General features: G+C 34.1%; 1 protein-coding gene across 6 annotated transcripts in view; it reads right to left on the bottom strand.

Annotated features, from left to right (window-relative positions):
• The window catches only part of LOC149564020 (CBL-interacting protein kinase 23-like), a 155089-nt gene that overhangs the window by 101648 nt on the left and 37917 nt on the right, over positions 1 to 15524 (bottom strand). For all 6 annotated transcript variants that reach the window (XM_089827123.1, XM_089827124.1, XM_089827126.1 and 3 more), the window contains exons 2-5: positions 974 to 1036; positions 589 to 660; positions 262 to 369; positions 6 to 86 (exon numbers count right to left, since the gene is read on the bottom strand). In XM_089827123.1, the coding sequence (XP_089683249.1) occupies positions 6 to 86; positions 262 to 369; positions 589 to 660; positions 974 to 1036 (324 nt within the window). The remainder of the gene's footprint in view (positions 1 to 5; positions 87 to 261; positions 370 to 588; positions 661 to 973; positions 1037 to 15524) is intronic.

Here is a 15524-nt window from a genome sequence, read left to right as displayed (position 1 = left end):
CTCACCCTAACTTGTTGAGGCAGTGCGCTTAAACCAAAGTCAGAAACTTTAATATTTCCATATGAATCAAGAAGCAGATTGTCTGGCTACAGGATCCAAAGTTAGCATATGTCATTAGAAAAATTCATATCATAGTGTGTTTCCAAAGTATGTTATGGATCATTGGAATAGAGATTCAAGCAAAATACTTATAGAATGGATCCAATAGGAAAAAAATAATGGGAGTAACAAAAGATTAATTCATTCTCCAGTTGTACTTACCTTCAAATCTCTATGTGCCACACCCCTACTATGGCAGTAATCCACAGCAGTGATAAGTTGTTGGAAGTACTTTCTTGCTTCATTTTCTCTTAATCTTCCATCTCGAGCCTAATTTTAAAATAAGTAAAATAAGTACATCATGAAAGAGCCCAAGCCGATAAAGTAATTGATGCATTACCATTTACAAAGAAAATTGTGAAACTGTGCGTATAAATTACAAGTGGGCTGACCTGAGCCAAAAGAACTGCAAAATTATCTATTGTTGATTAAACGATGGAACAGAAATATATATATCATTATTTTGTAATGTTCTCTTCTGCTTCTTACAATTTTATTATAAAGGTCACCTCCCATTATAAACTCAAGAACAATATAGATCCTCTTTTTACTAGCCATGACCTGAAAACCAGAAGATCAACATTGTTAACATTCATATGACTTTGCTGCAATAAGTAGCCCTGATAAACATGTGCTACTAAATTGCCAACTTAATAAACTTACTATGTATGTCATAAAGTAATATGCTTGTATGTGTATTTAACCTTAACATGTAAGATCTCATGAAATGCAAACGAAGACAAAAAACTGTTCAATTTCAAAAGGTCAAGATTTGTCATTTTTAAATAGCATAAATTTAGAATCCAGCAACCAATATCAGCACTTATCATCAATTAATAACAAAATTCCTAAATTCAATACTGAAAAAACTCACCTCATGCAACTGTACAACATTTGGATGCTTGATCAGATTCATGACAGAAATTTCTCTCTTTATCTGCACAAGTGGAATATATATTACAACAAATTCTCTCAAGACAATATATAGCATAATTGTAGTCAGATGCATGTCAATCAGAATATGCGTGCTAAGCAGTAAACTTCAATGGTAATAACTAGTATTATGTGCAATTACAAAAATAAACTCCCACAGAAATGAGCAACATTTTATTATAATAATGATCTTTACAATTGCCTATAGCTGTAAAGAAGATAGAGAAAGAGACAGGAAGTTGCCAGAACAAAACATCTAACCATACTCAGAGGTTGTAAATTCAAAAATTTAGACTCTGAAAACAGTAAACATTGTAATGATTACAATGCAGTATAGATAAATTGAGAATTTATATAGAAGCCTGCATTATTTGATGCTCACAAAAAACTTGCTCTATAAGAATCAACAAAAGAGCAGTATATGAGCCCAAAATGTCAACTTCGGTGTCCAACTAAAGATGCCAATAAGATCCAAATTAGAATCTGGAAAATTATCATGATCAATTAATAGAGATGGTTTATTTATGGTTTATTTTCTCAATTCATGTGACAATCAAAGAACCCAAGATACAATTTCAACTCTGTAAAATGGAACTGAATAAGGCAGAGATGCAAAGAATAGATGCAAGAACAGGAGAACATAGACAGAGGGACTCAAGGATAATTCAGGCATCTGTGGGCCCACATTATATTAAAAATAAAAGGTGATGAGTTTGGATTAACCTGCATCACGAGTTTCTCTGCATATTAATGTGTACATCAAGGTTTAAGATCACTAGAACAATTTGGGAAAGCCAAACTCACTCTATCTTGTTGTCCTCAATTTTGAATTCACAAAATTGAAAAACCTGACATAATTTTCTCATGAATTTGTAGGTTTTTTTTCTACGTTTTGTTGTTCTAAATGACATTGTATGAAGGAAATCAGTTATCCATTGTATTCTCTCAAGTTTCATATCTTTCGAACATTGTTTTTGAAGGTTTCCGTCAATCTTTTCTTCATCTTTCTTTCTATAACGGATTTTTCTTCCCTCACTGCAAATGCTTGATTTTTGGTAACCTTTGAGTCTCTTTTTAATTTTTCTTGATTGTGTGGTTTTCTTTCAGTTTTTTTCATCTTAGATGGATTGCATTTTTAATTCCCCTCATTTGGAGCTATCTTAGGCCTCAATCGGACCTATATCTCAAGAGATATTAAGGGATTAAGTATACTGCAGGTGGACTTGTTAAGCCTAACTGCATGCCTTCATTTCTTGTTAAAACTCTTGCAATGTTGGGCTTTTAGTCAGTCATCGCATAACATATTGGGTATTATTTTCTTGCAAAATGGAATTAAAACTCCACTTATACATATTTGCAAGGGAATATGCGATCTTTGATGAGTTTTTATCAATTGGTACTCTTTTTAAGTCTCTTTCCATATTTTTCTTTTTGAAATATTTGTAAGAGCTTAGTTAAACTCCACCAATGACATCGTTTTTATAAGGGACTGCAAGGAGATTTATAAGTTTTATCTTATATGCATTCCATTAAAAAAACCGTGTATACTTCCAAAGTCCTATGAATGCACGTTTTAAATACAATTACTCCATATTTGTAATGCCTTTTTCTAAATTGGGTTACTACTTGGAGGTATAATGTTTGATTTGCAAATGCAACAAAAAAGCCCATCAGTAGTCATAAAGAACAATGGCATTGTTTTAGTTATGTTTTACATCTCAAGAAATGCATTTTTTTTTTAAAAGACTTGTGAGATCCTTGCTAAAGCACATGTTGGGTTATGAGAAGGTAAAACGACATGTTTTTGGCTATCAAAAGCACGTCATCGATATAGAAAAGGCATTGAGACTTGCATTTTGTGTCTAAAAGCCCATTATTGGCTTTGACGAGTGATTTGTGCTTAAGGAAGCCCATTGTGATTATATATCCTTGTAAAATGTTGTAGACTTTGCGATTTGCATATGTATTATGCCTTATAAAACCCGTCATTGTCTTCTTCAGCATTTAGCATTTGCATCGTGGGTGGAAAAGTCCATTTAGCTCATTATCATGGTTTTATAAGGGAAGAGCATATTCAAACTTGCATTATGTTTGCAGAAGTCTGTCTAGGGCATAAGCATTCAGTTTTTATGAGGAAGAACAAATTTTAGTTTGCAACATTATTGCAGAAGCTCGTCCACGTAAAAATGATGACATTACAGCTTGTTTTCTTTATGTAAAATCATGTTTCACTTCCTACGTTGCCATTTTTCTCCTCTATTGCAACTCAACTTTTAATGGCATGAAGGACCTGCCTTTTGCAAAGTTGTACCAGTCATAGAAGTGCTATTCTCAAGGAAAAAAAAATTCTCACCCTCAGCCATTTGTCTAAAATTCATGTAGGACTGAGTTTTAGTGAGAAGATTTTTGCCTAGCTACAATTTTGGAGAGATTTCCTAAATTCGAAATTATCAAGGATTTGGGAGGATTTCTTCAAACATGAGTCTTTTGTAACGCCCCCATTTTTAGCAAGTTACAACAGTTGACTTGGTCAATTCATCATCGCAGCCCTCATGAGCTGACAATGGAATTTGAGGATCTTAGTTATGGAGTTATTAGGCTTTCTGGTGGCCTATGGTGAGTTTTGGATCCATTTTGAGGGACTTGCTATTTATAGTAAGTCAGTTGTTAACTCCGATGAGCTTAGTTGAGTAAGAGGATTTGAGTGATGCTCTCTGTTTTTATTTCGGGCTTCTAATTTGGGCTCCAAGAATCTTGGAAGAAGAATCTATTTATAGTAAGTCACCCTGCCAAGTTCATTCATCATCTTTCTTCATTAGGATCACTTTGGTGTTATTATTCTGATGCTTCTTCAATTATTTTTGCAAGATAGGTGAATTATTATTATTGATCTAAATATGTTGAGGTTGTTATTTTTGTTGGTGTTGTATGTTGGTCACCTCGGTATCATTGCTTGTTGGAACTAGGTTTAAAAGTTTTAAATCGTGGGCATAAGAAACAGTGACCTTGTGTGTCATATTATGTTATGGTGGAAAAGGTCATTTTTGGGAGCCAAAAGCAATTAATAAATGTAGCACTTTATTATATTTTAATATTGTGTTGAGGAAGTTTCTTAAGTGGAGTTCATTTGGGAAACTTGTGTCATTTGGTGATTAAAAATATGAGCTCATTTGATGAGAAAAGCATCCAATCATTTGATTATCTTATTTTGCTTTGTCCTCTTTGTGACGTTTTTTTGAAGTTATAATTTTTTGTGCCCTTGCTGAAATATAACTGTTTGGGATTTACAGTTGAAGTATTGTAGATTCAATTCTGATAATTATTTTGAGATTGCTTGCGAATTGTGTTGAGGTATACGATTTGTCATTCCTCCTATTGTATTAACTATAGCTAAGGAGATCTGCATTGCTAGAGTTTATTGTGTTGATTTGTGAGAAGAATTTGTTAAAGTTTGTTATTGACATGCAATTGAAGGTGGTCACATTTTGGGCATCATAGATGATTGCAATCATTACCAGGACTAAGATGTCATCAGTGAAGGGTCGGGAATTCATATTCAAGGCTGCGTCTATTTTCTAGCACTGTCATATTAGTATTGGAGGCTAGTGTTGATAATTAGAGGAGTTGTGATTAATCACAAGGCCCATGCACATATAAAGGGGCTGCTAACAGTATTACTGTCCTTGTGTTTGAATCTTGGACAACCTTTGTAAGTGGTGGACAGAGTGCATTCATGGTGGGGCTACAGTTAGAGACTACAGACTACAGTTAGAGACTACAGACCCAGATTTCAAGCTTGCAATTTACATCTGGGAGTTGCAAACATGGTCTGAGAACTACAATCATTGTCTTGAAAATAAACTAGGTTCTCTATTTTGTAATATCAGTTTATGTTAGCTAGTTTGAAGGCATAATAAAATCATTTCCAAATTCTCAATGTTTGTTAGTTAGATAATTTAATTAAAAGAACAGATTCATGGATGTTATGAGTTCCATTTTTGTAATGTCCCCGTTTTTGGCCAGTCTGTGTGGTTGATAGAGTTAGCTCATCATAACGACCCTCGTGAGCTGACAGGGTGTTTTGGGGGTTTTATTTGTGGATTTACTATTTTTAGTAGTTGTTATTTTCGACAGTGCAGTGGGTGGCTTGGTAGTTGGTCGTCACCTGCAGTTAATCTGGTTAATAATTGCATGAGCTCTTATTTATTTATTATTCATTGAGTTGCATTATTATAATAATGTTTATATTATTATAATAATGACTTTAAGAGATATTTCTAAAAAGCAAGTTGGAAAGTTTCTAGTGTTGAGTTCTTTTGGGAAACTTCCACGATTTCTGAAGTGGAGTTTTATGGAAACTTTTGCCAATGAAAGCTTATAAATGAAAGCTCATTTCATTGGGAAAGGCACACTTGATTATACATTTGATTTTGTGACTTTGTGGCTTTTTCCTGAGTTCTTAACTATATGCCCTTGCTGATGTATAAGGGTTGAAAATTCTTATAATTGCACGTGCAATTTAGCTGTTGAGGTATAGCTAAGATTTCCTAACTTATAATAATGACTTTAAGAGATATTTCTAAAAAGCAAGTTGGAAAGTTTCTAGTGTTGAGTTCTTTTGGGAAACTTCCACGATTTCTGAAGTGGAGTTTTATGGAAACTTTTGCCAATGAAAGCTTATAAATGAAAGCTCATTTCATTGGGAAAGGCACACTTGATTATATATTTGATTTTGTGGCTTTGTGGCTTTTTCCTGGGTTCTTAACTGTATGCCCTTGCTGATGTATAAAGGTTGGAAATTCTTATAATTGCACGTGCAATTTAGCTGCTGAGGTATAGCTAAGATTTCCTAACTTCTCTATTGTTCATCACTATAGCTGAGAAGTGTTTTTCCACTGCTGAAGTATAGTGGATTTGTTGTATTTCTCCACTTGTGATCACTGTGGCTATAGGGATTGACATTCTGAAGGAAATTGGTGGTAATATGTACAATCTACTAGTTGAATTGATAATTGATTGAGGGTTTTGGGTGACTTCCGTTTATCATTTGGGCTGCATCTGAGATTCTATCTACTAGATATCAAGCTGAACCTTGGTTTGCTGCCGGATTTGTGAGGTGACAAAGAGGATTAATTCAGAGTGCGCGATCTATATTGTCTACATCCTATTTATACAACCTACATCCTGCAATCAGCTGGGTGTCATACCCTCACTGGCTGCAATCTGCATTGGCATCAGACTGTTGGCAGCGTTCTTGGTATTTGCGTTTGGGATACACATGTAGAGAGGGACATTGGCTGTAGATGTGTTTGGCCTGCAGCCCAGTCTACGGTTTGGGCAGGTGATTATGATTGTACACTGCCTGCGACATTTGGAGGGATATCGATCTGCACTTTTGTGGCATTCAAATTGGGAATTCGATCTTAGACATACGCACTTGTTTCAGCATATCGAATTGCCTCTCAAAATCAGGTTCATTCTATTTGGTTTTGGTTGTGTAAACAAGTTAATAAAATGTTACATACAACACTATGCATTTCTGAGCAATCTGTTATTTCTTTCAAAGCTTTTTGCTATGCATAATCAGAATTTGTAGAAACTGAAATTTCATTATTAAAAGGGCAAGAATCTTAAGGTTACAATTCAATAATTATGTTAAAAGCCAGTTGTCATGTCCCCTATTTTTCTAATAAAATTCAATGATATAATGAGTTAAAGAAATAATAAATTTTAAAAAAGAACATAATATTATAATAATTATGTTGATAATAATATTATAATATGATAGTAGCCAAGAAGGAATAATTAACAAGAAAACATAATAATATTATTATAGTATTATAATAGTATTATTAAGTATATTATGATAATATTATAATAATATCAAAAAGAATATTATAATACAGATGATTATAATAAAATATAATTAAAAAGGTGATATAAGATAATATTAAATAAACATAATATCTTATTAATCAATGGTTAATATAATCAAAATTATAAATGTAATTATTAGTAAACTAATTGATCCTGATCAGTCATGTCTTTTGAGATCAATATGGAGTGGGTGTATAATAAAGAATAAATTTAAAGGAAGGGCATCAGAATATATGATAGGAAAAAGGATAGGCAAACTCTGAAAATAAGGAATACTATCAAAGTTTTAAGAATAATGTCCTTAGCTTCTAACTGGAGGAACTGGGGACATTACAATGGTATCAAAGCATTGACCTTGTCATCCTATTGGGTGTAGTCAGAGGTTTCATGAATTACAAAATTATTTACAATCCTAACATAAACAATTTGGTTGCGGGAAGGTAGGAAACTCGGTTGGTGGGAAGTAGAGAAGTTCACGATCGCAGACTTGATCTAGAAGAGCCACCACGATAAAGACTCAAGAAATAAAGCCGAACTTTTATAAGAAACATATTTTTAAATACAGCTGCAATACCTGAAGATTAACGAAGAAATTATATTTCATATGCTGCAGGAAGATTATATGCCACTGGAGTTTATTGAAAAGCCTTCACATATCAAAGAAAGACGATTATGCTAAAGTGTGGACAAAAATAGAATATGCCAACGCAGCAATTGAAGTCAGAGAATGGGAAGATGACAAGCTATCAAACATATATATATCGAACAAGTACATTCCTTATACATATGAAGAAGAATACAGAGCCACATGATAAGAACAAGTCGTCAAAAATTGCAGGAGATATGTCAAAGTAAAGACCATTAACAAATTACTGAGTTAGTGGAAATTGGAGAAGATGGCAACTAAATTATTAGCTCATTAAAGGATGCCGATAATGAAGGAATAAATTAGTTGCTTGCCATGTGGTCCAAAATAATATGCAGCGTTATAGACCTAGCAGCGATAAGTGTACAGAAAAACATCATTAAAAATATGGAGGAACAATTCTATGACAGCGTTCAAAGAAATAATAATGGAATAGTAAACTATAATGATGTGATGGTATTCTATCAATGAGTAGCAAGGAAAGAGACTTGGACTATCGATGAAGAATCTATGGTTAAAACAAAATAGCTCACGTGCCACATCACTGGCAATACAAGAATATCATTGTGCAAACAAATACAAATCAATTTCAGCAGCCATGCAGAGATGCTATCACTAGAAGCGATGTTTATGAGACAGAATAATGCCATCAGGAGATTCAATATTGGCAAAGTAAAAATATATCATATACGATGACTGATTTAAATCACTAAAGACACAGAATTATTGAAGAGAATGATAGAGTTACAGCAACCACAATGATGTTATAATATTTGCATCTTCAGCGATATATAATGGATTAAAATGTTATATATTCAATAAGTATAAAGATTAAAGTAAAACCATAAAATAATAAAGTAAGAGATTATAGTTTATTTGTTAAGAAGTCAAGAGGTGCGTTTAAGTAAAGGATGAAGTATTGCTTAAAAAAGGGGCATAACTCTATATCTTGAAAGGTTACATTCCTTTATATTATCCAATATAAATAAGGGATGTTTCATTTGAAAAGAGTGGTGATGTGAAGAAGAATATATGACATAGAATATAGAGGAAGTGCAGAGCAAAACAAAGAAATGTATAATCAGTTTTTAATCTGATTTATATATATTTATCAAAGAGGGTATGAAGGTGCGGGAAGTAAAAAGAGCATATTGTATAAATATAAAGAAGCTTTGTGGAGAATAAATAGTAAGAAAAAAATAAGTCAGTGATAAGAGGAGTGTGAGAGGAGGGAAAAAGAAGGATATATAATCAGATTATATATATATATATATATATATATATATATAGTTCAAAATCTTTTAGGGGAATGTGATGTGAATAAAGAATAGAAATACACATGTTTGCAAGAATAGAGGCTGACTTTGGGGAAGACAAGTATATTGCAGAAACACTTAACATACCAACCAACCAGGACAAATGAAACAGAGGTACCCGATATTGTAGCAATATTTGTGTTGTCAATCAGGATTGAGCCTATAGCGAGATGCAAAATCTAGCTATCCTACTGAAACATGGAAACACTCTCGGGTGGTGGGTTGTCCTAAAACGAGAGATGAATCTCCGGAAGCTAGGCCGGTTCCTAAATAGTGATCACCTAATCCTAAAATATACGCGAGATAAGGGGTAAGAAGTAAATAACAAGTAATGAATACTAACCTAAATGAGGTGATACACCAATGATTTGAATGTAACTTTAATCAAATCAACACGGATTATGAAAGACACAATTGATTCACAATACTCAGACAAACATGCAACCACAAAAGTGTTTCTATGCAAGAACCGAGATCTTCCTCTTTGAAAGGGAGACCTAGGTTTCACCAATTTTCTGCAAAAAGAACAATGATCACAAACAAAGACCTATAATCACACGTATCAAGATTCAAATCTGCAATAAGGAATGTAACTTAAATGAAAGCAAACACAACATTAAACTAAAAAATTCACAATATTGCACGAGAATCAATAAGAAGGAACTACTGAATCTCTACAACCAATGCTGAAAAAATCTCTACGACAAATTTGCTCTTACAATCAACTCAAAATCTGCAACGCGTAAAAATTTGAATCTGAAAGAAGATCCCTCATAATGAGGTGAATGTACAATATATAAAAATCATAACCCTAACTCGGATTCCAAGATCACGCCTAGGAAAAATCAATCAAAAATGATAAAAACTATGAAGAAGCCTCTAAAACTTGCTCTCAACCACCTGCCCAACTAATAGGTAACTCGAAAACTATCTCTAGCTCCTCAAAATCATGCACAAAAACCCAAACTTGGATCAATCAAATAACCCAAAAATATAGCATGTAAAACTCTTTATAATTATGCAATATATGCATAAAATAGGCTCTCAATATGAACTGCATGCATAACTGCCCTTAACTGCTCCATAAATCGCTAATAATAGCACTCTACAACCCCATCACTGCATGAGAAACTGGAATTGTCTTTAGCCTCCAAAAATAGCTCTATACTCAAATCTTCATGAAAGCATTAACTGAATGTCCCTTTAAGAGTTAAAAAATAGACACAACTTCCCCTCCTTGCATTTAGGCATTAAAATTGTTAACTCCACTTACTTCCCTTTTTAATTTAATTAATAAAATCAATGGTCTTATAATTACAACCACTTGATATATTAATTTTACAATCAAAGCTCTTTTTATTATATTTATTAATATTGAAGTGTTTAATGTTATATCTATTACTTTTAAAACACATCATTATTAATAAATAAAATAAAGGGAATATTAAATATATTTTACATTTTAATAAGTGTTATATGTATTAAATAATTCATTCTATTTATATAGCACTTATTAAAATATGTTTATTTATTTTATTTTATTTATTTATTTAAATTTTAATATATATTGAATGAAAAAGACATTTATTCATTTAATATATATTAAGACTTGAGTAAATAAATAAAAAATGGAGTTTTAAAAAAATCAATAACATGCATAACTTAAATGCATGGAACCGAAATTCTCATAAAATATGGCAAAGAGTTTCTAAAGGCAAAAAGGAAGGCAAGGTTAAACTTGTTTTGTTTTGTCTTCATTTTGTTGCTCACGCATGAAGGAAGAGGAGGGTTTCTTAACCCTAGCCGCAGCCATGGATATCTTGTTGCAATTTTTCTTCTTTGTTGGTCTTTGGACGTCATGTATTCTTGCTTTGACTGCAGGTTTAATCATGTTAAACAGCTATTGGACGAGTTTCATCTTTCCTCATGGTATACGGCTGCCATATTTGTTATTTTCTTGAGGGTTTTCTCCATACGTGTTTATCCAGGGTGTGATTTTGGATGGCTTGATGCTCTTGACATTTTTCTTTCATGGATGCCATCTCTATAAGCTTGGATGACCTCTTTACTAGTACTAGGCATGATTTTATTCTCCATGTGATTTCTTTTGCTGTTATTCTCCATGCAGATTTGAACTGGGCATTTCTTGCTGGTCGGATTCTCCTGTTGCACGCCATATTTACAAATTTCCTTCTTCTTGAGCTTCTCGTATGGCCGTGAACTACTGGTATTGTTTCCTCCATATGCTAGCTATGAGTTTTAATTTCTTCCTGAGTATTCTATATACATGATATTGCATAAGGTTTTTTGCATTGTGGCTTATCCTTTTCCTGAGCTGTGTATAGACACGTTTGCTGATTAAATAAGGAAAATAACATGATTTCTTGTTGTGGGTGTTTGCAAAAATGCAAAAAAAAATGAAGGGTTCTTCTCTGATTGGCTAACTATTGTGCATACTTAGCATGTTCTACATGTATTTTTGCCATCCATTTGCCAACTTCAGTATCATGTTGATTATATGCAAACCCTTTAACTGGATAAAAGAATTAAAATCACTGCTGAAAGTAACTCTCAAATGTGTATTGTTGAATGAGACAGCATCAGTTTTTAATAGATCTTGAAGTCTTTATCTCAGCCTTTGCATTTCTTATTACTTTTACTATACCACTGTCTTTATTTACATCTTGCACAAGGGTTTTGCCAAAAAGAACTACATCCTTTCCCAAGTTATCATCAATTGGAGTTGGTCTAATCAAGAAATCAATTTCAACATCATCTGTATTTTGTACAACCGAACTAATTGTGATGCCCAGGGAGAAAACTGTTGAAATACTTCACTCACAACATTACCTTTGGTGACAGACTGTATAACCTGTCCATAGAGAAACTGTCTACAAAATTATCTCCCTCAAAAGCACTAAAAAGTTCCTTTTATTATGCTACACTGATGACTTGTTCCAGTTGATAAGTATAGTGCACTGCTATAGATGTGTTTGGATTCACATTACTCTAGTACCTGTTTCTTTGAATCCTCAATAGGAAAGCATCTTGAATTATTGGGGCGAAAAATGTAAGCTCCAGAAGTCTCATACATTCCTTTTGCAGTGTTTCCATCACTTGAATTATACAAACAAAGTGACTGATTTATGGGCAAGACAGCATTATTATGATGATTTCTGATCTCCTTCAGCAGCCCTGTAGATTTTGAAAACGCAAGCTGAATCCTTGTTGATTCCAAAATTATTTCTCCATTTATATGTTCTAGCTTCATTGACAAAGTTCCTAAAGCAGAAATTCCATCCTTTGTAGATTTTAGAAGGTAGACAGTATAACCGTGAGGAGGAACTGAAGCTTCAAAATATAAATTAAACAAAGGTCCATCTTGAACTAATATGTCCTATGTGTAGAAATCGCTCTCTCTTATGGTTGCTGGATCAACTGGCACAATCTGAGTCTGAAGTTTGTTGCAATGGAATCTAATACTTCCAAAGCTGAATTAGTGTTAGTGAACAGATTGTCCTCCAAGAAAATGTGTGCAACTATAACTCTGAATGCCCAAGTGAGAGGACTAATCGACACCAACAGTTGGACAGGTTATCATTGGATTGATAACCTTCCTCTGAATTTTATCAAGTACAGCTCCTCGTGTAAGATATACAATGAATAAACTGTGGATGCTTTTAACCAGAAAGCATAAAAGGATTTCAAGCATTACTTGTAAACACAAAGTAGATGTGGAAAACCAAACAACTGAAAAGAAAATAACAGCAAACAGCTCACAAAGTCTATTTGCATGTTGTATTATATAACGAATAAAATTCTTGAGAAAGCAAAGAATCGAAATTTAAAAGGGATCTTGAAATCAAATATATATTCAGCGAATAATGAGACCAAATGCATTTAAGGAAAACTGAAAGTCATACCAAGATAACAATCAGTGGAGAGAACTTTGCATAGACTCGAAGTTTCAGTATACAATTTTCTCTCAAACCTCCCTTCCCTAACATGCATAAAATTACACAGATTTCAATACACATTGCACTAGTACCATTATTTGCAACTAAACAAGATCTCCCTTCATAAAGCTTAAAATCAAAATTCCCTATCCTCCCTAACACAAAGTTTAGAAAAGCAAATAAAAACCAACTCTCCTACAGTCTCAGAATTTGCTATCACACAGTATTGTAGCCCCCAGTCTACAGTCTCAGAGAGAAGAAGATGGAACCCTTTGCATTGTTGCCGCTGGTCTTTTTAACCTCTTCTTTTTCCTGTAGCTTTTTAGCTATGTAACTGATTCTTGGAGGTATGTATTATTTGAAACTCCCCTTTCTTTACTTTGAATCTCTTTTTAATTAAAGTTTACGAAAGGCACATATTGCTTTCTAACAGGTGGCATATATCTAATGACTTATCAACTCACCCTCTTGATCGCTATTCTTACAAGATATATAAAGTCACCCAACCGTTATCACATATATCTATGATGGTTACACATGACCGATTGATATATGTGAGTTATTACACATGTGACAGCCATGGTAAACTTCTCTGTTTGCTCATTGATGAAGTTTAGTGTATCGGTGTCCTGACACATCCAACCTTTAGACAGTTCCTGTGCTCCTCATATCAATTTATGATTTTAATGAGTTTTGTTAGTGCCTCAATGTTTTAACATAATGAACATAACAAATTATGAGCAAATTTATCCAAGTGAATCTTCCAGCAATCGACTGTGAGTTATCTTTAAGAGGCCAGAGTTCATTTTAGCATGTTGGCAATCATCATACTCATAATCCCTGTACACCTGCCAAGCCTGAAATGTATTTTATCGAGGGTATCATACACCTTCTTCACTATCAACATCTAGTCAAACTCTCCATATGTATCTTCATGTATGGACTAATCATATTTGAGCATTTCACCAAATTTTTGCACTCATATTTCTGTGTATTGCATTTTCAAAAGTTCCTCAAGGAATTAATATTATTGGAGCCATGGACTTAGATGGTCTTCACTGTTGATATGACAGCACCCGCGTCTATTCTTTGTTCATTAAGAATGTGAAATCTGAACTAGCAGCCTTCATCTCCATATATCAGTTTTGAATAATGGAACTACGTGCGGCTTCAATTTGAATCTTCTTTCTCAAAATGTCTCCATCATTCGCAACTTTTTCAGATGACCAATGTGTTGTCTGTCCTCCTTGAGTCAGCTCCTCAGTCTTTGCCAAGTATTCATTCACTTTATCACGAAATTCATGATCAAGCCCGAATGGCCATTATCAGGTTGATTTGAAACATTCTCATGTGAAATCAAATTGCACCCGTGCTCCTCCATTTTCTAACTGATGGGCATGAGGCCACCGAGCTCGGACGCATCCATTTTTAATGGTTCACTATGCCATTTTATCTCCCTTAGAAAGATATCGGGTGTTCGGGTGTCAATGTTATTGTTTTGGCAACCATCCTTAATTCTTTATCACTGCGAATGTCTTGCGCAGGGGAAATGTAGATAAAACAATTGGTATGAACTTTTTCCATTTTAATGTGTGGTAATCGATGGATGCACCTCACGGGTCCTGCGGCCTGTTATTTCCATATCTTGGGTTTGAGATTTCATTGTGAGAACAAGGAAGTTCATTCGAACTCGAGCCTCCTCTCTGACCCCGTATGCTTGCATCACCACTTCTATCCACAAAACCCGATAGGAAACATCTTGCATAGGGTGATGATAGCATCAGTATTCTATAAAACTGTTTACAGCTGCCTTCAATGTGTATCCACCAGTGTCTTCTACACACTATCATGCGCCTCCATTTATATTTCCCAAAACTGTTGTAAGATAATCAAAAATCATGATTGACTCTTTTCTTGAAGCATCGGCTGGCCTTTGAGGAAGTCGCTGCCACAACTCTTCAGTAACAAAGGGCATGAATGGATGTAGTAACCGCAATCCAGTATCCAAGCATAGCCATAATGTATCCCTGGTTGCCTCTTTTATTTCAGCAAATATTGAGTTGTCATCTGCTAACATGACGAGTTTTATTATCTAAATGAAAACATCACATGACTTGTATTGCCACCAAGAATAAACTACACTTGTTACATCAGAAAACTCATATGCCTCCACGGCTGTGACAGTCTTTGAGATGGCTTTACTCAGAGCTGTGAGTACCCACTTGCAACCAAATGGAGAGATCCAATATTCAATTCCTTAAAAGGCACAAAATCTTTTCCCAGATTAAGCATTGCAAAGCGTATAGCGTTCCACAGCTTATTGCACCAATGTCGATACCCGACCACCCTCTAGATATCCAAGTTTATCTTATCTAACTGAGCAGTTATAGGCAACAAGAGCAAAACAAAGAGCATTTGCCCCACACTCTGTTATACCATTTGGGAAGTCTTTTACTTGCTCTGCTTTTACAGCCTCAAGTATATTATGATCAAGATTTCCTTACTCCAACCTTTTATGAAGACCCTCCAGTGTTATACCATTTATAACTTCCAAAGGATCAATAACATTTCCTAGTGACTTTGACATTTTACGGCCATGTGCATCTTAAATTCTGAACTTGTCAAACCTTTACTCTCAAACTAATTCATATCTTCAACCTTTGAGCTCCGAATTCTAACTCGAACATTGCGGATAAT

This window comes from Cupressus sempervirens, chromosome 4, assembly GCF_028749045.1.
Source record: "Cupressus sempervirens isolate cs-2001-9-10 chromosome 4, ASM2874904v1, whole genome shotgun sequence".
Classification (NCBI taxonomy): domain Eukaryota; kingdom Viridiplantae; phylum Streptophyta; class Pinopsida; order Cupressales; family Cupressaceae; genus Cupressus; species Cupressus sempervirens.
The sequence above is the reverse complement of the archived record's forward strand: the minus strand, read 5'-3'. Positions and strand labels throughout refer to the sequence as shown.